Below are 27,814 nucleotides of genomic sequence, written 5' to 3'. Positions count from 1 at the left end.
AATTTAAAATGAAGTCATTAATCAGTTTTACACAGTCCAGGAAAGTCTCCATCAGAAATACTGTCATTGTTAGACATGAAGTCATGTTGATTTTTTTTTCAAGGTTTTGTGAAAATCTGCCATAAAAGTAAAGAAAATCAAAGATCGGACAAAAATCTGCTGGCAGTACATCTATTTCCCCTCAGTGCACATTGTTCAATCTTCCATTTTCACCTCTGGGCTGTAGGTTCAAAGAGTGAACACAAAAGAGAGCTTTCTGTGAAAATGTTATCATCAACGTATCTATCAAACATTCCACATACTGTTAGTTTTCTCACAAACTTTTAGTTTAAGGTCATAGTGTGCTTTTGACAATTTATGTCACATACTGTTCTGCTCTGAACATTTTGTACTTTTTGTTGCAATTGCAGGCAAAGCTTGAAAGGACTAAAAAAGAAGATTTTCCTCTCTGTTCAACTTGTTTCTCTGGCTCTGTCCTCAGATCCGCTCGGATCAGGATAAGGATGTCGGCATCCGCTACAGCATCACCGGAGCAGGCGCTGATCAGCCCCCGAGTGGTATCTACAACATAGATCCCATCAGCGGCAACATGTTTGTCACCCAACCTCTGGACAGAGAGGAAAGAGCCTCCTTCCATGTAAGAAAGAAACGTCTCTACTCGCCTGTTTTTGTTTTCTCTCTAGCTCCAGTTATGTCTGTCTCATTATCTCCCAATTATCCCTGAGGAAATGTGCCGGGGCCCATCTCTTCCCCATCTACCTTTCATTTTAACAAGTAATGTTGTCTGCCAAAACTAAATGACAAGTCAGGGTGCATTCAGAGCAATCACTGCTCTGATGTACAGTACCTTCACATCAGCCGCTCCAGGCGTTAATTGATGCCGAAGTCAGCTATGAAATGAAGAATGGTTTGACAAAACCCACTGCCGCGGAAACTGCCATATGGATTTGGGTTTAAGCAGTGCAGAGTAGGAGGATTTGAACACACAAATGCAAAGTGATGTGCAGGTAAACTGTTGTGCACGTTTGTGCCATCAGAGCTAACAAGCTTGGCATATGTGTGTATGGGCTGGTATATGTGTGTTTCTGTGTATGGCATGCTGATTGATAGCTGATGTACCGTTAGTGGGCTCAGGTCTTCTTTTCCACCTCTCTTACTTTCTGCTCGTGTCCCACTTTTCCTTTTTGCACTTCAATCCCACACATTGTTGCAAACTTACCTCATGCACTCTGAGCAGCTGTGCTGCTCATTGGGGCAGGCTGACAGCTGTATAGTTAGCCTACATGTGGCCTAGTGATTCCCCACCACACACACACACACACACACACACACACAAATGCACACAGAGAAAACCGGAGGACTGGTCTCTCTGGAACCTCGGGTTAAACAGCTTTGCGTATGTGTGAATTAAATATGCAGGGCCACATGAGGCTTGTGCTAATGCTAGGCCATTGGTTCATATACCCACATTACAGGTTTCAATTTATCTCAGCAAAGACTAACACCTCCACTTGAGGTGAGCGCTGGTGTCAGAGTCACAACTCCTGCGCGCCTGTCAGCGTGATGGATGGCTGAGCCGCCGATAGAGCTAATTCAAAAGCATGCTCCTGTCTTTGCAGGAAAGAGGGGAGGGGGTGCCTTCATTGCACACACTCAGCATTATGCCAACAGTACAAACTTTGAATGTATACACACAGGCACGCACACAGACTGTATATGCATTGATAAATTACCCAAAGCTCTATGTGATTGTCTTCTTGATTAGTTTGTCTTGCTTTTCTCATGCAGATGATCCTCTTGTTCCCTCACTTGCTGCATTCAGACTCCGGTCACTGGTGACTGTGTATGTCATTGTTGTCTCTCCATACCTGCTCGTACTCTCAACCAGCAAATTGGGATCAATAAAGCAGGCAGGTTATTGGTCCCTGGGAAAGGACAGCCGCTCAGTAAACAGTTCTTATTTGACACAGCCTGTAGTGAAAACAGCATGTATGGTTGAGAGCACTTCAAGTTGAATGAACCTCCTATTTAGACACCGTGGACCCATGCTGCTTGTGATGTGATGTATGATTTAGTGCAGGAGAATGTAGCTAGTGATCAACCCACGGGAAATTTAGTCCATGACTTTCCTCCTTTTAACTTGATAGGAAGTTCCCAGCACTACTGTGTGCCCTCATAGGCCAAACTTTGCTTGTTAGTTTTGGGTTCAAGAGAAAAGAGAGACAAGGCTGCTGTTTTTGACAGACTAGCACCAGGGGGAAGTGATCTGTGAGGTGAGGAGAGTGGGTGTTAGCCTGAGCTTCAGTTTTGTAAGACAGAGCTACTGTGAGGAAGCAGGGCACAAGGAGAATTGCAAGAAAAAAAAAAACCCAAATGCGCCTTCTTTCTTTTTCCATCTTTTGTTGCATGAATGCATGCACTTAAGCATACAGGAAGGGTTATAATCTAAAAGATCCGGTCATGGACAGCTGGTATACAGTATTTTTTCGACTGGCCTCAAATACAAGCAATTTTCTGGAACCATTATGCTTATTACTGTATTTATATTGATATTGCATTCAGCTACAGTAACAGCTCTGTGAGGCTTGAAATGGCAATACTAACATGTTTATGTTGTTACGCCATGATGTTAACATGTACTAAATGGCTTTAAAAATAGACACTAATGGTAATGTAATTAGTTTCGCAAGCATTTGGAGTTAAATCAAAGAGCTGGACACATTTTTATGCCATTCTTTCTAAAGCATGTTAAGATGTCTCAGTAAATATGTTTAAACTTTGACCAACTGCTGGAACTCGACTTTAAAAAATCAAAAGATATTCAGAGTCATTAGACTTTATCTTCTAAGCTAGGTTATCTTAAACACAACACAAATCAGGAAACCCATGGCCTCCAAAAAGTAAGTCTAAGCTAAACTACAACTGAAATCATAAGTTATAAATGTGAGTTACTGTGAGTGAGGTATAATTCAAATAGTGTACATGCTTATCTAACTACGTGTACATTAAACACTCTTTGCCGGCTCCCTAGTACAGAGCAGGGCAGGGCAATATGGTCAAAGATATTTATCACAATATATATTTGAAAATTTGCAATAACGATATAACTGACGATTGATTGACACGAGACAAAATACTTTACAACTCCTCAACTTTATTAGTGCAAAAAAAAACCATCAATGTATTTTCACTTAAACAAGCAGCTGTTTTTTATGTGCATTAAAGCTATATAAAAATTTAACAGTGCAAATGCAAATTCCTTGCTGACAGTTTAACCAAAAGGCATTTCCAGTGGAAATTGGCCAACATATCCTGAGTAGAACCATGTATAATATCCACAAAAGTTAAAAAGAGGTTATACACACACAATACGGTAATATTATGTTGAAGCACAGTTCGTATCACTCCGCGACGCTCCTGACTACGATATCCGTAATGCTCCATCAAGCAGTGCGGCTTTGTAGCTTAGGAAAGTCGTACTAAAACATTTTTTGACAGACTTTTGAGCTCCGTGTACCACATAAAATCAATTCGAGTTCAGTAAGCACAACCAGAATTCATACATATGGCACACGGCATTATAAGGGGCACTGTTGATTTTCAGAAAATCAAAGAATTGATTTTAAGTGTGCCTTATTTTCCGAAAAACACGGTAATAACGACGGCCCGCTTGCATGCTCTACCAAAAATTGTGCTTTGGTGTGTATCTGACGGACGAAAGCTAAACCAGTTCCACACCACTGAAGTTGCACCATTTTTACAAACCAATTCTGGTTCATCCGTTTCATTCAACGATCTGCTTTCGCCCTTCTCATTCTGCGTCGCCGCCATGCTTTTTCCGCCATGTGCGTATGAAAACAAAGGCACTACGCATGCGCGTTTTACCCATAATTTATCGCGATATTTCATTTTCTTATCATTGCCTAACATTATACCGGTATTACCGTGAATGGTATGATATGGCCCAGCCCTAGTACAGAGTCGCTGTGTAGACTTTACCAACATGGGCATAGCAACAATATGGAACTAGCACAGGTAATTGTCACTAAATATACGGCAATTGGGTAGCCGCTCTGTGCCCTGCTTCCTGTAAGCTCCACTCATGCAGCAAGCTGACCAACTCCAAACTGAATAATTCTAACGGTGATAACAGCCTCATCTTAGACACGTGAGACGGAAAAAATTTCAACAATATCTTGGTCTTCATGTTCATGTGAGTTTATGTATGACACATCTGTAAAGGATAACTCATGAGCTTAATATTCCGTGCCTAATTAAGTGAGCGCTTCTTAATTTTAAGCTAATGCAATGGATTTGGTTTAGATGACTTGAAAATAAATCACCTCTGAACAGCCTACTGGTTATTTCTTTTGGCGAGATAAGAATAGCGCTTCACAATATTAATTTTACATGTTATGAGATGAAGATCTAAGTTTTTTCTTGCAACGCTCACGCCTCATACTTTGGACTGAGGCATTAGTGTTGCAAGTTAATTACTAATTAACTCTCAACATGAGCATTGGCCAGAAGTCATTAATCACTACATGAGTCTTGATCATGGCAGCCTGTTGCTAGCTAAATTGTAGCACTGTTCTCAGCCACACTACAACAAGGAGTGAGCACATACAGTTTATTTACTCATGTATACATACATATATTGTACATACAGTACATATAGTGTAGGAACTAAATAGAACAAATTATGTGATTTTGTGACAGGCTGCTGGAAACACGATTCTTAAAGCTACAAGGTAACCTTGGCCTCAGAATCTTAGCAGAAAAAATAAACACTCCACTTGAAGCACCATGCTAGTATAGCTATACATTGGCTAAGGGAGCCAATGGTGCAAAGTACAAACTGTATTTCTCCTCTGTGGTTGGTCCAGTCATCCTAAAGCTCACGCTGCAGAATACTGATGTCGCTTTCCACACATACATTTGCAGTTTGCACAAGGCACACTCCTCCGGGCCCTCTGATCACATTTCCAACCCCGCCGCTGAGCACACAAACGCAGAGACACATAAACAGACTCCCGAGAACATACGCAGGAAGACACACGCAGAAATGTGAATATATAAACGCTGACACATATAGAAATAAAAGAAAATGTGCAGGAATATACACACGCACAAATCCGCAAGCAGAAAGTACAGAACACACACAAACGAAAACACAGTGTGACACAAAGACAAAAATACACAGCGGTCGCACATACACACCCGTGCAGTTGAGGCAGCCACACATATCGCAGTCACACATATCACAGTCACACTTCCACACTGTGCAGTGTTCACAGCTGAGAAAACAGATTGGGCTTGTTTGTTTGTTGGGTCTCCTCTCCATGTTTGTTTGCTGTGCTTCAGCCAATGGAAAACTAGCATCTTGAGGATCATTAAGTGGCTAAAGAGGGCTCTTTTGATTGGCTGTGCACGCCTCCCCAGTGTGTAATCTTTCTGCTCGTCGGCGTCCGTGTTAATGTGTGTAAACATGTGTCTGAATTGGTGTTTGGACGCATGTGTGAATGCTCAAGCAGTTCGGCTAGGGTTCGATGAATCCTTGACAGACAGGCACAAAAGCCGACATGATTGGTGGTGTTTTGGCAAAGGCAGGTGCCGCCATTCAATCTTTCACGTCGCCCCACAATGCATCACGGTTTCCTGTAAATAGGCTGACAGGAAGACCCTCCTCGACTGTGTGCAGACAAAATATTTTGCTGCCAGCATGTCGGTTTTAGCCAGAATGAGAGCCCTTCTCCATTTAACAAGCCAAGCTGTGATTGAATAACATTTCTGCAGAGGATACGAATGTGTATGCAATTGAATGAGAGTAATGTAAGTCATGGTGAACAGCGCCAGTTTGGTTCCAGGGCTATTACAAAGCTTTGCGTTATATTAGATATCATTAGAGGGGATTGGTGGGGAGAAGAGGGTGTGTAAGAGCAGTGGTGGAGATTAAGACATCCCACTGCAGATGATGATTGCTTTTGTCAGTCTTGCCTGTTCAAGCCCCCACACCTCCACACTGCCTCTTTGTATTTTCATCTCTCATTTGCTTCCACAGGACTCATTCACTCTTCTCTTCTCCGTCCCATCTCATTCGCCGTTTTTTTCCCGCCCCTTCTTTCTTTCCCTCTCTCCTCTCTCTCTCTCTCTCTTCTCACACTGTGAATTGTCAAGGAACAGCTCATCAGACGGAGACATCCATCCAAATGGATGGCTTTGTCAAAACAAACTGAGACAAACATTCTCCCTGAACAAAAAGAAACCACAGCTTGAGCAGCAACACCTCTCTGATATTTTTCAGGCCTCTGGCTGTGCTAACAACAAAATAGGTGTTGTTTGTGTGTTTGGAACATTTCACTGCTTTGCCCCTGTCTGTGCTGTTGTGGTCCGTGCCAAGGTACCAACAGGATACTCATGCCCTGTTGGCAGACACGAAACAGAATATTTGCAGATTAAATGAAGATGCCAATTAACAAAGTCGAGGAAGCTGTTGGTACTGAGGTTTTTCCTTTCTGCAGAATCTTTGCAGAGTGTCATATGAATCAATCCGATGCCTCGTTATCAGACTTAGTTGAGCTATATATGGAATATTCATTCAACCTCAAATGCTGTACTGAATGCTAATGATATCATTTTTTTCTTTTGCCTGGGCCTTTTTATAGCTGCGTGCACATGCAGTGGACATGAACGGGAACCAGGTGGAGAATCCGATCGACCTGTACATCTATGTGATCGACATGAATGACAACAGACCCGAGTTTCAAAACCAGGTGTATAACGGCTCTGTGGCAGAAGGATCCAAACCAGGTACCAATTTTTTCTACTTGTGATGAGATCACAAATCTAATACAGTCTAATGTGAAAATGTACATTATTCAGCCATAATGTACAAAAAGTTGTCTGCAGTCTTGAGCAACTCATTTTTTAAGCATTAGTTCTTTAGACAGTCCTTGTACCTGACCATTTGCACTGGATTTTTTTGTTTGTTTGTTTCTTTGTTTATTAGGCCATTTTACACTGACATATACATTTTTCTAGCATAAAAAGGCACCTAACTCAAGGAATGAACCTGTGCTGTCTATACACATATCAGGCAACTCAGCAAAGAACCAATTTTAAATTGTTACCTTCAGGCATTTTAGCTTTATTTGTCCCATTTTCTTTAGTTAAATATATGAAAAGATAGATTTAGGTATGCCAAAGACAGCACAGTTTAACATGAAATATTAGTTTTGCAAAGTATTTCCCAAAGAGGTAATAGCGAATAACTTGGGATAATCTGAATTGGTAATGGAGTGTGTCTGTAAATGATTTGAGGAAACTGGGCAAGTGGAGAACAAACGAAGAGGCGTCAGGCCTAAAAACTGTCAGATGAACAGTATCTGAAGGTCAGGTCCTAAAAACACACCTTACACCAGCGGTCTCCAACCTTTTTTGCACCACGGAGTGGTTTATGTCCGACAATATTTTTACAGACCAGCCTTTAAGGTGTCACGGATAAATACAACAAAATAAAACTAGTACCGGTACCAAAAAAAAGAAGATTTATTCATTACAACGGGAAAAGACCCAGGGAAACCGAGTTAACTATAAAAACCCTGAAAACCAAAAATTTCACACCCAAGCCTCAACTCTCGCAGCCCGGTACCAAACGACTCACGGGCCGGTACTGGTCCATGGCCCGAGGGTTGAGGACCGCTGCCTAACACAGCCTGAGAGATGCAAATGGCCCTTCAGTTAATCCATCTACTGTTGACTGAATCATCAAAAAATAGTCTCAGTGGAAGGGTGATGCCATTCTTAAAGAAGGGTGAGGTTTGCCAAATTATACAAGAACTGGACTGAAAATCAACAGGCCTTATGGAGTGATGATGAGGTTCAACTCGCCAACATGTTCAAAAGAGGTCAGAGGGAGGCACAACAGCAAGTGTGTACAGCCTACAATGAAACACAGCGGAGGTCTGTCGTGGCTTAGAGCTGCATTTCAGTCAGTGGTGCTGGAGATCTCCAAAATGATGGATTTATGAACACAGAAGTACAGTCATATTTTGAGCAACTGTGCAATGCCATCTGGAAAGCATTTGATTGGCAATAGCTTCAATTTTCATCATGGAAATCATCTCAAACACACTGCCAATGCAGTAAAAGCATACCTGGATAGAAAAACACACAACATGGATTGGCCTCCCCAGAGCCCAGAATACACAGATATAATGTGACATTGATATACATAGTTTTGAGTTCAGTGACTTACAAGAAATATATGTCATCATCATGCTGCTAAATCTGTTTAGAAATCATAAGAAAATACTCCTTAGAGATTTTAAGAATCAAATCAGTGTCAACTAACATCTCCCCAATAATACGAACAGCTCAACGTTAGAAAACATGAAAAGAGTAGCGTACTCGGCTCTGCAGTTAGACTTACTTGTTATTACACTCACAGTTGTTATTAAAAAAAATGGAAAAAAGAAAAGGTTTTATTTGTCTGCTTCAACAGTACAAGGTGTGAGTGCAAAATGTTTCTGTTACAAAAAAAGAAAACAAGATTTAAATTTTCCTGCCATCACCTTCAAAGTCTTCACCTTCAGAATTCACCTACCCTGCTTATATGATGCGGCTCCCTCCAGCTTCATCCTTTTCCTAAAGATGAAATACAATTTCCGGAGTCATTGCTTGACACACTGGAGAGGATCCAGTCGATGTCACAAATGGTCAGACCTGCACTTCCAGGAAGCAATCCAAGTTTAGCTAGAGCACTGCAGCGCTAACAGTGCCTGGATGGTAGAGGTGGGCGATATAACCTCAAAATGATATCATCATATTTCTCAAAAATTCACAGTAATGATATTTGTGAAATACTGAGCATTTCAAGACTGCAGCTTTGATGACAGACTACCTAATACACAGTATGAGTGCATTACTGCAAAGTACCATCAGCAGCATTATAGTGCAATAGCAATGACGCAGCATAAGTCAAATGCAAGCACAAAAATAGCCAAGGTTGTGCATTCCCTGGAAAATTTAAGCAAAACTATACTGCTTAACACGTGAACAATAACAATAACTAAAGTAACTTCACGTTGTAACGTGTCAGCACAATAAAATTGTCACATAATAAAACTGAAAGGTGGACATGAAGTATTTTTTGCTTGAGATGTTGGATTTCAGGTCGAGTTTTTTAACCAGCTGCTTAAAGCCCTCCTTTACCTGCAACCACGTCAGTGGTTTCCATCCACTGTTTACTGTTCCTGTCATTCGGAGCATTCAAGCTATGCTCAGATCTCACATCACCAGCTGCTAGCATCTTTTCCTTGCATACCAACATATCATAACTGTGCACCCCTAATACTGATGTGTTATACATACAGTCTGTTTTTAGGAGGAGAGTCTGGGAACTTGACTTATCTCTGGTTAAGTAGTTAGGAGCTTAGTTTTAAGTCAACAGCTTTATTTCACTGAGCTAATCTAGTTAATGTGCTGATCTGAAAAAGCTGCCTTCAGGCCTTTAGACACAGTATAACAAACACAAAAACTACCTGTAGCGCTAATAACTGTATAACTGATAACCCTAATCTGTCAAAGGATGGGGCAGCTTCCCAAATTATTATTGTTTGACTTGGTGACTGGGGGGGTGGGGAGTATAGGTGGTATAGGGGCACTTTGTGCATTTTGTCCTTCTGTCTAATGGTCTGAGTCATATTGAAAGCTATGAAATACGTGCGAACATAAGTTTGTAATTACTTAATACCCACTTAATACAGCAATCTCAATCACTGCATGGAAAATCACGACTCCACGGCCCTTTTTGTCATCATACTGTGCTCTTCTCAAGATAACTAATGTAACAGTTCATTGGAAGCTGTGCAGTAGCCATATTTACATTAATTATTACTGAGACTTGCAAAAAAATATTCATTGTTTATGGGCCCTTTTTACATTAGCTTATAAGATCAATGTTTCACCGCGACTCTTGGCTTTTTCCCGTTGGTTTAGACAAGGGCACGTTGGCGAGATATTTGTGTTACAGCATCTTGGCTGGATGCATCATTATCAGATTCTGCAGAGCATGGAGAGATGTAGAGCTTCTCTCAGAATCAGGGAACAGAGTTGCGGTCAGTGCGAAGCCAGAGACAAGAGCAGAATGTACAATGTCTCGACTGGAAGAACTCCTGTTCTAACAATCAGACCCTGAGGACCCGTGTTTGTCTTCACAGCGTTCAGATATTGTTCTGCTGCAAGTTTAATCTCAGGGGGATTTGTAAACAATATAGGAACGCATGTTGCGCATGTGTATGTGTTGGACCACGTGTGTATGTGTGTGTGTGTGTGCACGTGAACGCTGGTTACTCCTCAGTGGAGCGTGGGTCTATATACAGAGCTCCTAATTAGCGAGGGTAACCAGACATTCCAAAAGCTACTTTCTTTGTTTTTCACTCTGATACTCTCTGTGTAGTTTCAAATGAAAGAATGTAATGACAAAAAGTGTTTGAATTCAATATTGGATTAAGCCGGGCGAAATCTGTGATACCAATTAACAACAAAAACGTTACACTCTGTACAATATAATTGCTCTGCCCTTCATTAAGCAATCACTGCCAAGTAACACTTGTTTGCGGAGCACACACTGTTAGGTGTCAAGATGGGCTGTGTGTTTTTGGTTTAAAAAACAGTCATATTTCACGTGGAGGAGCACGGCCCCTTTTTGTTTTCTTTTGTACAGTCATTCGTCTGAAATTTGATGAATTTTAATTAGAAAAATAGACCGCGTGTTGGTCTAATTGCCTGTTTAGTCGAAGAAAACAACGACGACTGCGATTTATCTTCAGCAGAGGTTCGAGACATACTTTTATACTTTTCTGGCCCATTTAAGCGTTTAATACATCCTCAGCCAGTTAAATCTTTTACAGCCTATTAATAGATCCAGTCTAGGATTCCAGTTAAGTGCTGCAGAGCTTTGCTGAAGTTAGTTTTTATACCCACTATTTCTAATTAGCGAACCTGGCAGACAGTTGAATGTGCAGTCAAGTGATTTTGAAATATGTATCCTGAGTTTGACTCAGATCTTTTGGGGATTTTTTTTTGTATCCATTGGAATCACTAATACTTTAAATCACTAAATCTAAGGCAACAAATTAAAATACATACATTTGACAAAAGAACTTAAATCTCAAATACAAATAGAAGGTGCTGTGAGTTTAGCAATAGTGTATTTGCACTGGATTTTTCCCTTTTTTGTTTTCTCACCTCGTCCCACCTGTTTGACCTGTCTTCATTATTTGTGGCACTTCTTCTTGCTTGCCGGTGGATTATATCATGAGGAGGAGCACTTTTACATAAACTGACATTTTCAGTGATTAACAAAAAAAGCCACCAGTTCGCTGCTGAGCGCAGACCTTTGCTGTGCAACCCGTGTTTGCGTGTGTCGTGGATTATTCTGCTGATTAGAAAGACCGTGAGTGACACACTATCTTTCCATGCTGGCAACAGGTGGGGTGAAGCCTGTCACAGCACAGCAGCTGACAGGTGCTGCTCTGGGCAGCAGTGCTGCTGTATACAGTATCTCTCAGTGTGCCTCGATCTCAGTCTCCCAGTGCACACAGCACATTTAAAAAGCATTAAAAGAATTCCAACACATTTTTCCACAAGTGCAAAAAAGTTATGCTCATATTTCAAAACAATATTGCCACACCAAAAAGAAATGATGTAAGTTTTTATGTGACAGGTTAAGACTAAAAAGCCTGAACCATGAAATAAATGCCAGAAAATTGGCTTATCTTAAACAAATTAAAAAGATATAAGGTGGTTATGGTTAAAAATGTTGTACACTGATGATGTAGAGGTCGGTAACTTATGTATCAAATATGATACTCTTGGCATTACAGGGTTAAAACTTGACAGCACACTCGACTTTGTGTCCAGAGTCAAGGTGAATTTTGTCAGTAATTTAAGAACCTGCAGGCATATTTTCTCTCATATTGATGCTCTGAAGGAGAGTTACTTTGTATCACCATGATGACAGATGTCTCCACAGCTGAGTCTTTCAATGCTTTGGCCTCATAACAGTTGGGTTTTAAGGGTAATTCTTTAAACTGCTTAGGCTAAACTGTCTAGAATTGTGTTTTCACGCCTATAAGTGTGCCTTTCGTCTTCAGTATGCATAATAGAAAATGTATGAGGCAGTTCAAATGTTAGGTTTTTTAACGCCACCCCTAAAATGCAAAAAATTCACCTAAATGCATCAAGCGCCGGGTGTATCACTTTCAGCATCGACAGACGCAGATATCAGAGGCTCTCTGAAGCATTACAACACACCCTCATAGCTAGCACTGTGCGAAAGCCGTCAAAGAGGAAGTCCTACAGGGAACCATCCTTATCGCCATCACCAGATGTTACTGTTAGGTAGAGATCTGATCACACAACCAGGCAGGATCAGCTCTGAAATCCACACAATTGACACTTTCTGTCACCAGGACCTTGCTCAGCCCCAACAAACCTGTGAGTAATGGAATTAATTTTTTGCAGGTAATCAAGTCTACTCATGCAGTGCTCCATATTCAGCTTATGTCATCAAGGAATGAATAGAGCTGAATCTGAATATGAAGGCATCGAGTAACGCTTGGTGAACCTGCTACTCCTCATGCAGAATACAATAAAAGAAATCCCCTGCACGCCACCTGTGGCTAAATGCCTATAAGCTCAGGCTGACATGCATATTGAAAAAGCAACAAAATACATATCAAACGCCAGTGTCATCAAAAAAGGACACTAGAATGGCCTTACACTCCAGAAAATCTCTGCAGCATGAGACAGTCCTTACGTTGTGTTAAGTGGGCTCAGATAAAGATTTGTCATGATGGCGTGACTTCTTCAGAAAGCTCTTGTGTTCTGAGGCTGCGGCGTACTCAGAACATCTGCCCTGTGATGTTCTGTCCTTCTGCTTCCCTCCCCCTTCTCCCTGACTCTGACAGCAAGTTGTTCCCTTTTATGGACCCTGTTTCTCAAAAAGGACTACTGAAATGAGAGTGGAAGATCAAAAACCAGCAGCAGAGTGCCTTCTCTCACAGTCAATTTACCCTTCCGTGAGGGAGGGGATGGGGGGGCTGGATCCCCCCCCAATGAGATTTAAGAGAACTTGCCTCTTAAATCTGTGTATCTGGGTGGGGGATGATTAGGAACTGGCATAGGAGCAGGGAGATGTGGTGATGGAGGTAAATAGAAGTGCTGGGGCTCAGTGGTGTTTCAGTGAATTTTGGGGTGTGTATCACACTGTGGTCCCTACTGGCCACAGGCGGTGGTTACAGTGGTTGATCACGTGACCCCGATGTATTCGGGGTCACGTGAATTTTTATTGACACAGAGGTCCTGCAGTTAGCACTTCCGCCTTAAAAAACAGGACCGTTTGTGTCACATAGCGTTTTATTTGTTTTACCAGTTTGTTCTTACAGGGAAGGAATGTGTAGTAAAGATTCAATTTGAACTTCAGAAACTAGCTATGGGTAAAATAATTTTCTTGTAAAATCATTTTGTACTTGAACACAAGAAACATGTTTCAGCCTCTCAGCCAGACTAATAAACATTCTCCTAAAACCTCAAATTTCCGTGGTGTTCTTTTGTAATATTGCAGCCGTCAGCTTTCGGCTGCTTCTCTGATATGTTATGTTTTCCAACCAGGTGGGATGGCCGCTGGCTTCAAATAGTGTGATGCTCCTGAGCCTTAAGCAGATTCTTAAACATAATGTTTGTCGTTTCTCTTTCAAGTCAAAATCTCAGCTGTAATTTAATCGACCGCACAGCACTCTGACATTCAGGGCGTGCATGCATCTGCAATCTGTTACCCATAAACCCTCTCTTATGTGTGTTTGCAGTGAATAAAAAGCCTTCAGAGTCACAAGAGGTGCTTTCTGTTTTTAAATTACGGCTTTGTTTATTTTGACTTGTAATGAAATGTATTGCAGTTTGTAAAGATTAATGACGTGTGAGCAGCAGCTCTTATAACGATTTGTCAAAGACCACTTGACCTTTAACCAGAATGGATCAAGCTGAGAAAGTGCTGGCTCTCTTACACTCGTGCCAAAAGGAGAACTGTAACACAAGCCCGATCGAATCAAAACATTTTAACTTGAAGCAGAGGCTCAGTACATACAAATCAGTCCAGATATCTGGCAGGAAGGTATGCAAAAACACACGCACAGACGCACACAATGGGAAAAGGCAGAGTCAAAAAAACACTACAAAACTAGGTCAAATTACCTCCTGGAGAACACAAGGCTGAAACACTTGACACAAAGGTACTGAGACGACTGGCACCGAGCGAGGGGAACGTAAAGGGCCCTTTTCAGTACGCTAACACATCTCCTCTCTTTACTCACTTGCATCTCTTTCTCGCATTTTAGCTAATCCCCGCAAGGATGAGAGAGAGGTGCAAGAAGGAGATGCAAAGAGAAGCGATAACGCTGCCAGATGAGAAATTCTTGTTTCCATACTGCTGATCTTAAATGACATCGCTTATTAATGCCATGCTGCACACCTGTCACCTGGACCAGTTACTGGTACAAGTAACCACAGAGCTCTCTACAAAATGCAAAATTCTTTACTCATTAGATATTAAGTTGAATAACTTTGACTTATTATTAGTAGTAACATAATTAATGTTTGGATAAGTAATAAATTCTTTCAACTTCCTAACTGCATTGTTGTTACGTAGGGATAAACTGTGCCTGTGTAAGATTTGTCACACAATAGCTGTGAGCTGTGATCTGTGTATCCTTGTACGCAACACTACAAAGTAAGAAAAAAGTTAAAGCAATATATAAATACAGTCTCTGGCCTTATGTGGAGGTGTGTGGCATTGATGTAAGATTTCCACAAAAGTAGTGTCCTCGCTTTCTTTTGCAGTCTTGGCTCGCAGTCTAGCTCCCTGATTCCTTGTGCAGCATTTAAAGATCCCTGATGGTGAGGGAGATGATGACAAGACATAATTTCTTAAAGCTCTGGTAGAGTGTGAGAGGAGAGTGACACAGGAGGGACTAACAGCGGAGGTGACAGCACCAGCAGGAAACGTGTGGTGACAGAATGAGATGGCAGGTGTAAACAAATAGAAAATAATAATGAGCACCTAAAAACAAGAAAAACCAAACCTTAAACAGCAGAGTGGGATGGAACAGGATCCCACAGCTCCCACTTTTACCTACCTGTGTTTTAAACACCCAGCCTTCTCAGAGTACCAGTTTATATAAACCCAGATGACATCATCTTGCTCTGGTTGAGGGTAAAAAATATGCAGCTGTTTTTGTGGGTTAAGTAGTTCTCACAATGACAGGTTAACTGATCTCCATGTGTAAAATCAGTGTGGTGCTCCTCTTGAGAGCCAGCTAATGCAGCCGTTATTAGTACACACGATTCAGCCAGGATACTTTTGGAGCTATCCAAGCTTTGAAAGCACTCTTACTGACATCTCACCAGTGTGCATTCAGAGAATGAATCTGACTGTTTTTGCAGCTGGATCCCTGGACGCCTGAAATAACTTCCCTCCACTTAGCTATTCTCTTGCTCGCCTGCATAATGAGCAGCCTTTGCTGTCTGTCCTTCACATGAGCACAGGCTTCTGCCTCTGTGGTCCTGGATGAAAGTCGACAGGAATAGATCAGCAGACATGGCTGATGTGCTGTGACAAAGAAAATATTTTTGAATGGTTCAAATGGTTGGACTGTATTCCCCGTCTCCTCAAAGTGTAGCGGACACCATTAGAGGCTCTTGTGTGAAAACTCCCAGCCCTCCTCATCACTCCCGCCAAGATTCACCAGGCTTAAGGCTTCTCTCTTACCTTCCTTACCTCTCAACCTCTATTTCTCCTTCTGGCTCTCTGCCTGCTGTACTCTACTGTACAGCAGCCACTCTTTGCTGCTGAAACGAAACCTCTATCTTCCCTCCACTGATTAGAATTATTATCCTCTTGTATCGTCCATCCCCTGCCCTCTCGCTCCCTGACTTCCCCTTTATTTTTTTCTTTTAGTGGTCTTTACAAACTCTCTCACCACTGCACTCCTCTTTTATTTCGCTTTATGCCCTGCAGTTTCCACCTTTCCTGCCTGTCTTTGTGTGCACCTCGCCAGTCCTGCTATTTCTGTCCATCTCCATCCTCCTTTTCCCTTTTTCTTTTCTTTTTTTTAACTCCGTCTTCTCTCTAATTGGAAGGCGGCTGTTGACTCCGACTGATTAATGTTTAGGCAGCAGATAGACCTCACCGGTGATCTCTGGTCACGTGATCGGAATGGCCAACAACATACCCGCCTGCTACCAAATTTTCAGGTCCAGCGATTTTAGCGGGAAGGCAATTAGGATTTGGTATTAGTGTTCAAATTAAATCGGAATTAAGCAGGCTCAGAGTTTAACCCTTTCAGCCATAGCCTTTCCTTTTTTGGTTCTGAAAGCAAGCAATCATCATATGACTGAATGAAAGCTTCATGTGTGAACATGTGATTCCTCTGGTCCTGTTCTTGTGTGGAAAGCTTCAGAGGCTGATTATATACCGATGCCCCTCGGTGGAATATCGCTCATTGTTTTCTCTTTCCTGTCTTTCCGCGGCCTCTCTTCTTTTCCTTGCTGTTCGACGTGACAAATCCTGCTTTGAAAATTAATGAAGTTTGAAATAGAAATCGAGGCTACAATTATCCCGTCCATGCACGGTGTCACAGGAATGATGGTGCCCATCTATACCCAATTACAGGAATGGAGACACCTGTAACGGCTCAGACCCACAGGGGACTGCTGAATCTGCCACCGATCCGGCGGCTTCCCAGCTTCAGCTGAAACATTTAAATTTATGCTTTGGAAAGAGTCGAAGTCAAGCTTGGTGTTTCTACTTCTGCTTTAGAACATACGTGACACGTGACCAGTTTGATTCACTTTTGATATGACAATTGAACATTTGTGATTAACTGCCTGCTCAGCATGGCACCGACCACCCACCACCAAACCCACTGAGGTAAGATTAGTCGCTAAGTTATTTTTTGATCCCCCTCACATGAAAGCAGTGGCATGTTTTTAAAAGAATCAAAATGAATATTAAGTTAATAAATTAGGCCGTGTGCATCACGCCAAACGCATCACCACTCTTCCTTCATTTCTTTTAACGCTTCGGCTCCTTTGTCCTTGTCCTCCTCGCTTTGTTTTCCACTACTTACACGCTCTTCTCATTTAAGCATGTTTGTGTTTCAGCCATCTCTTCTCTCTGCTTTCCTCCTCCTGCAAGCTGACAGTCTTTTTTTTCTCTCTCTCAGCGGCAGCAGCAACAGCAGCAGCAGCAGCCTGTAAATGGCTGCCTGATGGAAAGTGACATTTTCACAGAACCCTGAGAGGGAGGCGAGGTGATCTCTCCTCTTTCCAGCACCAAGTGCTCCTAATTGCCTGGTCACATTTGTGAGCCCAGCTGACAAACTCGTGCAAATCAATAATTCTGCTCGGGGAAGATGCAGGGACACAGGGCCTCTCACCCTGAAACATGCTGAGAGGACACAAACACGCACATGTGCCTGGAAGGAACTGTGGGCACATACACACCCTTCCTGCACACATCCTCGTGAGCACTCCCTCTGCCTCTCTACCTCTGTGCTGTCTGGCTTAAATGGCAGTGTTTATCTGTGATTCTAAGACAAATAGGGAGAGTGTATTGGAGCATTAAGGGCAGCGACAGCGCTGCCGAAGGCTGAAATAATGGATGGTGGAAGTAGCAGAAGACCCGGTGCTCATTACTAAATGGACTCTACAGAGGTGGAAACTTTGCCCTGCTAGTTTGAAATATATAGACCACCAAACAGCGCAGCTTTAAAATGGGAGCTTATTTAACAGGTTTTGTTTGTGTTTTTGTGTTTTTGTGCTCTGCTCTGTAATAGCTCTGACTCTAAAAGATGTTTGCCAAAGAACGGCACGCCACAGCAATTTGGAAAGTCTTGATTGACTTGTTTCAAGTTTTTGTGTCTTCTGAGTCTTCACACGCCCGACTTCCTTCTCTTTGATGCTTCAGAAAAAATCTTTAACAAACAAAGACACTTGAAAAGCCCTTTTTTAAAATTTTATTTGAATGTATGCCTGCTTACTTTTTCTTTTTTCCCCAGCCTGACCTCTTCTAGTCAAGCCAGCATATCCGTGTATATCCGCTACAGTTTTGAATCTTTCTCTCCGCAGGCTCGTCTGTGATGCAGGTTACCGCCACAGACTCGGACGACTCCACCACAGCGAACGGCATGGTGCGCTACCGCATCCTCTCCCAGAGCCCCCACAGCCCCATCCCCAACATGTTCACCATCAACAGTGAGACTGGAGACATAGTTACGGTGGCAGCCGGCCTGGACAGAGAGGTCAGTGTACGCTGTGTGTTCTGTGCTCCCGTTACTTACATCAGTGTTTCACTCTGCATCTCATTTGTGCCCACGCAATAAAACAATTATGAAGGTTCAGTTACGTTATGCGTCCATTAGTCTGTGTTTAGAGTCACATTCTTATATGATACTAAAGAATAAATGTTGTTACTTTAACTGTTTTCCTACCTAATTTTCTGAGTGTGCATCAGAAACAGTCCCAGAACAGTGATGGGGCTCGAAACTAGACTATCACTACTTATTACAGCAGCGTAATAAAGATTCAGCATTCGCGAGCACACGAGGTGCCCACTGGGGTGCATGTAATGTAAAGTTTATCATCGGAGTGTGTACACAGTGCTCTGTGCGGATGTCCTTTTGCCCTCCACTTTGTTGTGGCAGGCAGCCATTATATTACAAGGGCACCGACTGTGTGTGCTTCCTCCAGCACATTGCAGCACATTAAAAAATAGCGCAATAAGAAAGGCAACCATCCCCTCCTGTCTGTGTGCATTTTTGTAAGGCAGTATAATCCCATCCCCAACTTTTAATGGCATTTAGTGTGTGAGCTAGGCTCAATCCACATGCAAGGTAAGCGGCTTTGTTGTTTAATGCAGGCCTAGGCGAGACCTACGTTATCCCATTTTGCCAATTGTTTAATCCAGATTTGTACAAGTTCATACTAGACTTTACTAGTTGTTTAACAGTTTCTTAACTTTTACAATGAACTTCCTTGACTTCTATAAGAATACTATGCTTTTTTTCTGAATAAACAAATGTATAAAGACCCAAATAAATAAATCCACCTGCAAATTCCAAAAATCTAATTTTAATTGCAGATTGTAACAAAGCCTTTAAAAAAAATCAAGTCAGCCACATTCGCCCTTTCACAAATGTCAAACCGAGCACAAAATTACCTCATTAATTTTGATTCATTTGCGTGTCTGCTTATTGTGTGTAAATAAAAATGACCGTCAAGTATCTCAGCACGCAGAGCAGGGCAGGCATAATGGGCGCGTAAATCCAGCACCTCTTTGCTGACGAGGTCGCAGGAGTGTTCTTTTCATTGCCTTCGTTTGCCTCATCCGCTGTTGTTGCTCACTGTGGTCCTTTGCCAACCCACACACCACCAAAACCACAGCGCTATCCTCCATCTTATTCTGCTAATGAGAAAGGTCACCGGGGGTGAACTTTTGTTTTTCCCAACATCGGGTTACTATGGGCAGCCGCGTTTCATCAGGCGTTTCGTGTTGCAGACACTGTCTCAAACACAAATGCTCCAACCTATCCCCTATACCGGTGCTAAAAATCGGCAAAAACATTCAAATTCATATGCCTTCATTATGGGGGATAATCTCATCCCCATAACTTAGTTGGCTGATTTTATTGCCGGCATAAAAGCACCACTGAGTGTGTCTCATAATGTTTATATTCTGAGAAATCCCACCGGTCCCTCTCAGCGCTAAACCTGGACAGCCATTACATTGAGAATGAAAAACAGGATTTTACCAGCAGTACAGCAAGCGTATTTAGAGAATAATTATGGTTAAAATATCAAGAACAGAAGCAGGTTTTGATAACAGAAGAGACAATACATCAATGCTTCTTCCTTATCCAATTTTTATATGGAGCTGGCATGGCATGATAGCGTGGCACATTTGTGGGACAATATAAATGAGTCTAGTGAATGCGGGCCAGGTCTGTGTCCCTGTTTCCAGCTTGGCCCAGGCTGCGGCAGTAGCAGCTGATGTGAGTGAGGGAAAGCTCATTAATCTGGACACATCAAGCCAGGCACAGTCCCACCTGCCTGTGATCCTCCCACAAAAAACTAGGACACACCTGGGAGTTCACCCACCTGCTGTCAAGGTCATCAACACAAACAAGCACAGACACATGGGCACATGCGCGCATACACCCGTGTCGTAAATAGGCAATGCCGCTCATACCGAGTAAGGAGGAGCAGCGAAAGCAGAAGAATGAGATCCCAGGTGTTGCACGGGGGGGTCTGTGCAACCAGTGTGGTATAGGCACCTGATGTTATGCAGAGTCATGGGCATTCATAGTACTTGTATTGACAGCGAATAAACAGTTTGCGCCGCGCATATCCCCGCCCATTTCTCATTCTCTCGCGCTTTAACTAATCTTCATCCCTGGTTCTGGCATCTAATTAGGATATTCATGTGCTAATTAAAAGGTGAAGCGGCGGCTCGTGTTGAGGAGAACAGGGGGTACATGGAGGTTAGCTCGGTATCACCTGCCTCTGACACCGCTGTATACCAATTATTCTGCCTCACTCACAACAACCCTTAACCCTCCACACACTCCTGCCCACAGGCTCATGAGCTAAATATAAATACAGTAAGCACAAATGTTTTTATGTGATCGTCCACTGGGTTTAAGGCCCTCGCAGTTTCATGCATGCATGCTGTTCTAAAAAAAATATGAATGAAGAAACAGTCTTCTAATGAAGTGCAGCTCAGATGCAGCAGGTAGCAGAGTGGGCCATGTCAGAGTGCCACAGCTGGCACGGACACTCTCCCTTTGCGCCCTCTCCCCGTGGCTTCAGCTCCTCTGGCAGGCGTAGCTGTTTCCTTTCATTACCCCAGGCTGTCTCAATCTCCCATGGGCCCTGGGTTGGAACAGTCTGGTGTGGCATGGTGCTGAGTTGCCAGGTGCCAGCTCAACATTGGACCGTCTCAACGTCGATTAGGACATCGCCTGGACTGCCTCAAGGACATGAGTGCCCACAGCCTGGCTCCATTAGGATCTGCAAAGCCCAACTGGGGATGTAGGCTGAGAACTGGCATCGGAAATAGTCCCGCAGCTTTATTGCCTCTGAGTTGCTGAGTTATGTTAATTCACCTTCTTGCTCTGGAGCTCCAGAAAGTGAAGCCATCGGAGGATTATGAGCTGGATGCTGAATAAAAAGTATTGACGCGTGTAGGTAGATGTTGACAGTTTGTAGCCAACATTCAATCAAGAACATGTCCACTCTCTATCTGCTTTATTATGTGGAGCAACACAGTGCTGAGCTGGGTCACCTTTGTCAATTCTTCGCTTTTCTAGTCTTCTGTCAGGACTTGTCTGTACGTCTTGATAATTTTATTAGAGATAAACCTCTAAATCTCACTGGCTGTCCCTACACATCTGTACAATATAGCTCACATTACCCCAAAAGTCAGGCTGGAAGCAGACAGAAAAGGCGTTTGAGAGAAATAGAAATGCAGTTTCTCTGTTTCCATATAATGCTGCAATTGGTAGAAGAGGACTAGAGAGACTGAGAAGCATCCCAGCGCATATTAACACATTATAAGGAATTCCAATAATTGCCCCATGAAAGTATGATTTGAGAGAGGAAAAGCCCAAAGGCCTCACATCTTAAAGCCTTTGCATAATATCTTTAGCTAAACCTGTACTACATAACAAAGTTTAGTTGGTGTCAACAATATCCTGCACACCACAATGTTTCTGTCTTTCCCGGCCGTAGATTTTCCTGTTTTATTGGAGGACCAAATATTCTCACATCCGTTCTTGTTGAATCAATAAACAGTCTCAATATCTGAAAGACTAGACTCAGATGAAAGGTGTTTGCCCAGTACAGACTGGGAAGTGTTGCTCTCTTTTTCAGTCTGCCTGTTAGGACACCATTTAGGTCCAGACTGAGATATCTTGACAACTGCTAGATGGATTGTTGTGAAGTCTTTTTAATATCCATTGTCTCCTGGGATAACTGACTTTGGTGATCCCCTGACATTTTCTCTGGCACTGCCAGCAGCTCAGAGTTTTCCCTCATGTAATGAAATATCTCAAGCTCCGTCAGATGGATTTGCACAGAAAGTACTACAGACGTTGATGCTTCCTAGATGATGTGTCCTGAGGATTTTGATGACTTTTTCTTTTTCCTTCTCTTGAAGGTAAATTTGAGTTGCATGTATGGCGTGCTCCTCACTGATATTTTCACTGGGGGTGCATTGCTGTGCCTGTGCAGATCACAGGTATAAGTGTGTAGCTAAAAACCTAAGGCGAACTGAAAATGATACGCAGATCCGATTTTGCAAAGTTTGCACTGAATTCTCACATTTGGCCACGAGCCTTGATGTTGACACACAGCTTTGTTCAGCTAAACAAGCACTCTCTCAGCAAACAAATACACTTTAGTCAAGCTGTCCTCCTGTTTGCACAAACAGGTGATTAGAGACAAACCTCTGCATTAAACAGTATAAATAATCAAAACACAAGATATAAGCATGGAAATAAGATTAAAAAGAGCCTAAACATATAAAAACCACCAAACTGTTTTTATATGTTTATAACATGTTGGAGCCAAAAATTTAGCAATAGCACGTGCATCATGTTCCTGTTTGTTTAACTGATTTCCTGTGCACCCCTGTGTAATTCTGACTTTGGAAACTCATGCAACCTCTTGCCCAGTATCTCTGTTTTAGTCTGGCAGATTGTTATATTTGTGACTCAGAGCTTTTATTTATCTTGTAGGTGACTCTGCGCTGATTGCGTAAATGTGGAGGCATATCTAATCAAGTAGCTTTAGAGTTGATATCCCACATGTACCAACATGTACCTGAGTCAGTGTTGCACTGTGTGCTGCTGACAGTGAGTCTCAGCTGGCTTGTGTCTTCAAACCAATGTTGAGCCGTTCCTGTCCTTACACCAACCTGAGGGACCTCCATATGAGTGAGGAAGAGAGAATAGGATGCATGTTTTTTGGTACTAACAGGGGAAAAATGTAAAAATGGAGAGTGGCTGTGTGGACTGCTAGTTTCCGCACGTCTACTCGTAACTATAGATTTCTCTGATTTTCAGCTGCATCGGTGTAAGAGAAGTGAACTGGAGCAAATTGAACTGAACCCAACTAAAATCTAATGAAATGGAATCGAACAGCATCAAATCAAATTGTGTAAATTTAATTGATGTCAGCTGGACTGAGTGGAAACTGTAATGGGGTTCAGTGACACTGAGGGGGTTGCTGAGGTGGTCGCTGGGAGAGTGTAGTCAAAGGATGAAAGAAGCTGGTTTTCACAGTTTTAGGCGTGTACTGGGCCATTTGAGACAGATTGTAAGTGACAAGCTAATGACCATGGCCACTGGGAGCCCGGTAAGCCAGAACACAATCCACAAACGACGCATTTACAAAACAAGTCCTTTACTCATCTGGTTGCAGTCTCTTTACCCTCTTTAAGTGTGCCTTCACAGCATGTCTGAGTGAAACTGCACGCTCAGATCAGGGACAGTTCGCTACTGCATGTGTGTTGCTAGAAGAGCACTCCTCTCCACTTGCCTTCCCAGTTCTGACCAGGATTTTCCTCGACTTTGTTCTTGCTAAGATTGCCCCATTGGACCATTTGCCTCCTAAGAGCCGGCAGCTTTTCCCACTTGTCCTGATGGCTGCCTGGCTTGACATGTTGAGTAGCTAACATTGATAGCCTGAAGCCATTTCTTTCCTCAAGCTCCGATATGGTAAACTACCTAATTTGGTCCCTGTGAAAAAAGGGATTGAGTGTTGTTGTTGTTGGCGGAGCTCTGTGTGCAGGTGTTTCTGTGACCTCTGATGGTTTTAAGCTTTTGCAGATTAAGTCAGTGACACTCGAGAACAGCAAGGAAGTCTGGACTGTTGCTGCTGGTCAAGCTGTACTTCCTGCCAGTGTTGGACTCTAATCTAACAGAGAGATTTTCTGTTCAGTGCTTCCATAGGACTCATTAGAGAGCCCTTTACTGGTTTTTTGGGGTAGCCACTTTTGGACAGCAGAAAACGCTTGGCTGTGTGCACGTGCCTACGTGTGTGTGTGTGTGTGTGTGTGTGTGTGTGTGTACGCCCAGCGTGTAAGTGTCTGAGTGTCCCACCTGTTCCCACTCACTGGAACGTTAGTGGATGTGGACAGATGAGGATGTGCGCGCTAGCAGGGCCATAAACTCACAGCTACTCTCAGATGAGTGATATAACCCTGCAGGATAGAGTGCATCAGCCACATCCGCTACTGTCTGAGAGCTCCACCTGCTGGCTCAGGTCCAGGCATTTTTTTTCTTCACCTGACCAAGAAAGAACCGTCCATCAAAGCTTAAGCCTATTAGCTTCCTGCAGCCATCTGGTGCTATTTCTAGACTGATGTATGTGACCGGATCTAAATGAGTCTGCAGAGAGACACATTCATTGGATGCTCTATTTACTGAAGCTCTGTATGAGGGGAGATGGTATTGATATTTCATTATGAGTCTAATAAAGGGCAGCCAGTATTGAGTTTTCATTAATAGGCTTGGTTTGGTGCAGATTAACATGTCTGTGCACTTCATAATGACTTGGAGAGATGCTAAATGACTCCAGCTGGCTGTTTTAACTGGTCTGAATGCTTTGATCTAACAATCAACTGCATCCTTCACTATTGAATAAAAAAGAGTGGGAGGGAGAGAAGGCGATATAGAGATATAGTGTGAGATTCTGGCAGAGATGCAGGGAGAGAAAAAATACACCAAGCTAAGATAGCAAAAAAAGATAGGAGGAGATCAAAAGAAGCAGGGAGTGTGCATTAACAAAGAACACACAATAAACCGGGGTGGGGTGGGGAGGACATGAGTCAAAGAAATTAAAAAGTAAAGAAACTGCTATCTAAGCAGGAATTTGTAACTACATTATCTATAGCTACACGGCCTCTGGCTCAGTTTGTTCTTGTTCCCTCAAAGAGTCTGTCATAAGTGCCACTGGCCATCAAATTGCTAGAAGTTGTGACCTCAGCACATATAGTAAAGGTAGCCTAGCAACAAATGAACATTAGAGCACTGGTAGAACTCATTCTGGATCTTCAGCAACACAGCAGGCCCTGTGAAACGAACAGTGCCCTGTCCTTGACGTTCATTCCTCCCACAATGGAGGCCTGAGCCAAGTGGATTCATAAAAAGGGAAAGAGACTGCAAAGCCACAAAGCAGAGAGGCTTATATGCTGTCAGGATGGAATCACACTCACACAGAGACCTCTTTCCAGTGCTGAGTCTAGGGACAGTCTGAACTTTCAGCACCATGGACAGTGTTGCTGCAGTATGGATGTATTCTCTATGTGTTTTTTTTTTTGTATCTAAGGAAAGCTTCGTGTTTGATTTTTCTTTTTGTTTTCCTGGTCATGGCACTGTACTATAGCAGTCTTTACCGCAGTGCACTCTAGGGTGACACCCGCTCGCACGAAATAAGGCCCATTCACCTTCTGGTATTATCTAAAGCACCGTGGTGCATCTTAAAGTGGCAGCACCACCATTAAAATGAGTGATGATCCAACTCCATTCTCTCAGCGGAAAGCCAAGACTTTTAGTCAGTAATGGATGGGCCTTTTAACAACACATTGCTCCCTCTCTGCAACTTTGTGTGTTTTGTTTGTGCATGTGTGCTACTCGCTATCTGGTATCGAGCAGGTAAAGTCTTTGAGCAGACTCCAGCTACTCAGTTGTTCCAGTAGTTGGTCAGGAGTAAATGAATAAATATTTACAGCTGGCCAACTACTGTAAATGAAAAAATAAAAATAAATAGTTGGCCATGCATGTACAAGAGCTGGGAGAGCTTTCATTCCAGTGTCAGTGTGAGCTGGAGAAATACTGGGATTTGTTTCCGTTTGTACAAGGATTTGATCACTATCGTTTTTCTTTTCCTGCTTGTTTTTACAGAAAGTCTCTCAGTACACCATTATTGTCCAGGCCACTGACATGGAGGGCAACCTGAATTTTGGACTCTCCAACACAGCCACCGCCCTCATCTCTATTACAGACATCAACGACAACCCGCCTGAACTGACAGTGAGGACGGTGAGTCTTATCTGCACTCGCAGACTGAAGCTGTATTAGCCTGCTGTATGGGGCCGTATGAGCCTTAATATCATTCTATTTGTGTCCTATTGTCTTCATGCAGAATATAGCGTGTGTCACCAGTGACAGTGGGGCTAACCTTTGGGTCAAAAGGTGTCATCCTTTGCCTTTTGACCCTCATCTGACATTTTAATAGCTATATATTTAGTTGCCATGCTAACCAGCTGTTCTATAGACATGTTGTTGGTTAAGCCTTTAAGTGAAAACGTATATATATTTTTTTGAAAACACACTGTCTGGTCAGTGTCAACAACCACACAGTGCAGTGTTAGCGCTATTGAAATGTTAACGCTACCGAAGCATAAAAAAAAGGAGGGAAACGCGACCGCGTACAACACTCTGAGATGAGGACAGATCTATGAGGAGAAATTGGTGCAGAATACAGGAGAGTGACAGGAGATTAAAGAGAGGCGGGAAAAGGAGCTGAATGAGATCAGTTTTCTTTTCCTGCTCACATTGCCTTGTGTAGTTGGAATTTATCTGCAGGCATCCACCCCCAATCCCTTACACCGCCACACTGGCCTGACAGGAAGACACGCTACAGCGGACCCACTTTTCTAGAACAAGTGCTTGTGTTGTTAGTTGTACATTTGCTTAGTTTTAAGAGTTTGAATAACTGTACGACTGGAACAGGATCAAACGCTGACCACAGTCTGATAGACCTACAGGGCCATGGCTGTGCTTTATGTAAACATTTGGATTTCTATGATTCCAAAGAGAGACAGATGCTGTTTTCAGCAAAGCTCAAAGGCAGAGCAAACAGTGTGTCAGTGTCACACACTGTGATCCCAGTCTCCTCAGCGGGGCCGTCGTCAGCGTGCGTGCCAGTACAGTTCCAGCCGCATGCTCTGATAAGAGCTCCCCAGCTGTCAGAGGTAGAGCTCAATGAACGAGGCTGCCGCTCTACACAAAATGGGTCTACGTCTCCCTCCTCCCCGTCTGCGGTTCTGGCTCCTTTACCACAAAACTGCAAGCCCATGTATATACATTTTTAACCCATACAAACTGTGATTTATGTTGTTTTTCCTCAGCAGGGACTGGACTATTTAAAGGCTACAAAGAGCCAGAAACCACTGAGGGTTATGTAATTTGCTTTAGTTTGCTGGAGCGAGGATGTGATCTGACGTTTAGAAAGTTTCCCAACCCAGACTCTCACCTCAACATCCACACACAGTTTGCCTACAACACTCCTGCACAACTGCAAAAATATGTCTGAGCTTGTCAGTAAAGCTTGGGCTCACCATATTTTGGTGTGTGTTTCTAGTGCTGTAATGTATCAGCGCAGCACATTAACACATTAACAGCCACAGCGAAGAAGTTGTTTTGCAACAGATGCCATTTCCACTGCATTGTCAGTCTCTACTACTTGTTTTGCTTCCCAACATGACTTAGAGCGCTTCAGTAATTATTTGTCTATGACAGACCCGAGAAGAATTCATTGCTCTCTGCAGGAGGCATAGAGAAAACATAAGCACGTTAATTAAGTGAAATTGCTTACGGGGGTGTAAACCAAGCCGATATACTGCATCTAATTTGGAAAAAAAAAAAAAAAGAACACCAAAATGTTTTATTCATTTCACCACATGTGCCTG

At 42.8% G+C, this 27,814-nt stretch overlaps 1 protein-coding gene across 2 annotated transcripts in view; it reads left to right on the top strand.

The window, feature by feature from the left end:
- Positions 1–27,814, top strand: part of cdh4 (cadherin 4, type 1, R-cadherin (retinal)) — a 207,712-nt gene that overhangs the window by 162,211 nt on the left and 17,687 nt on the right. For both annotated transcript variants that reach the window (XM_013269909.2, XM_005450214.3), the window contains exons 6-9: positions 482–637; positions 6,666–6,810; positions 18,190–18,362; positions 26,025–26,162. In XM_013269909.2, coding sequence (XP_013125363.1) covers positions 482–637; positions 6,666–6,810; positions 18,190–18,362; positions 26,025–26,162 — 612 coding nt within the window. The remainder of the gene's footprint in view (positions 1–481; positions 638–6,665; positions 6,811–18,189; positions 18,363–26,024; positions 26,163–27,814) is intronic.

The sequence above is a fragment of the Oreochromis niloticus genome, linkage group LG5, assembly GCF_001858045.2.
Source record: "Oreochromis niloticus isolate F11D_XX linkage group LG5, O_niloticus_UMD_NMBU, whole genome shotgun sequence".
In the NCBI taxonomy this organism is placed as follows: domain Eukaryota; kingdom Metazoa; phylum Chordata; class Actinopteri; order Cichliformes; family Cichlidae; genus Oreochromis; species Oreochromis niloticus.
This window is presented reverse-complemented; position numbering and strand designations above follow the sequence as displayed.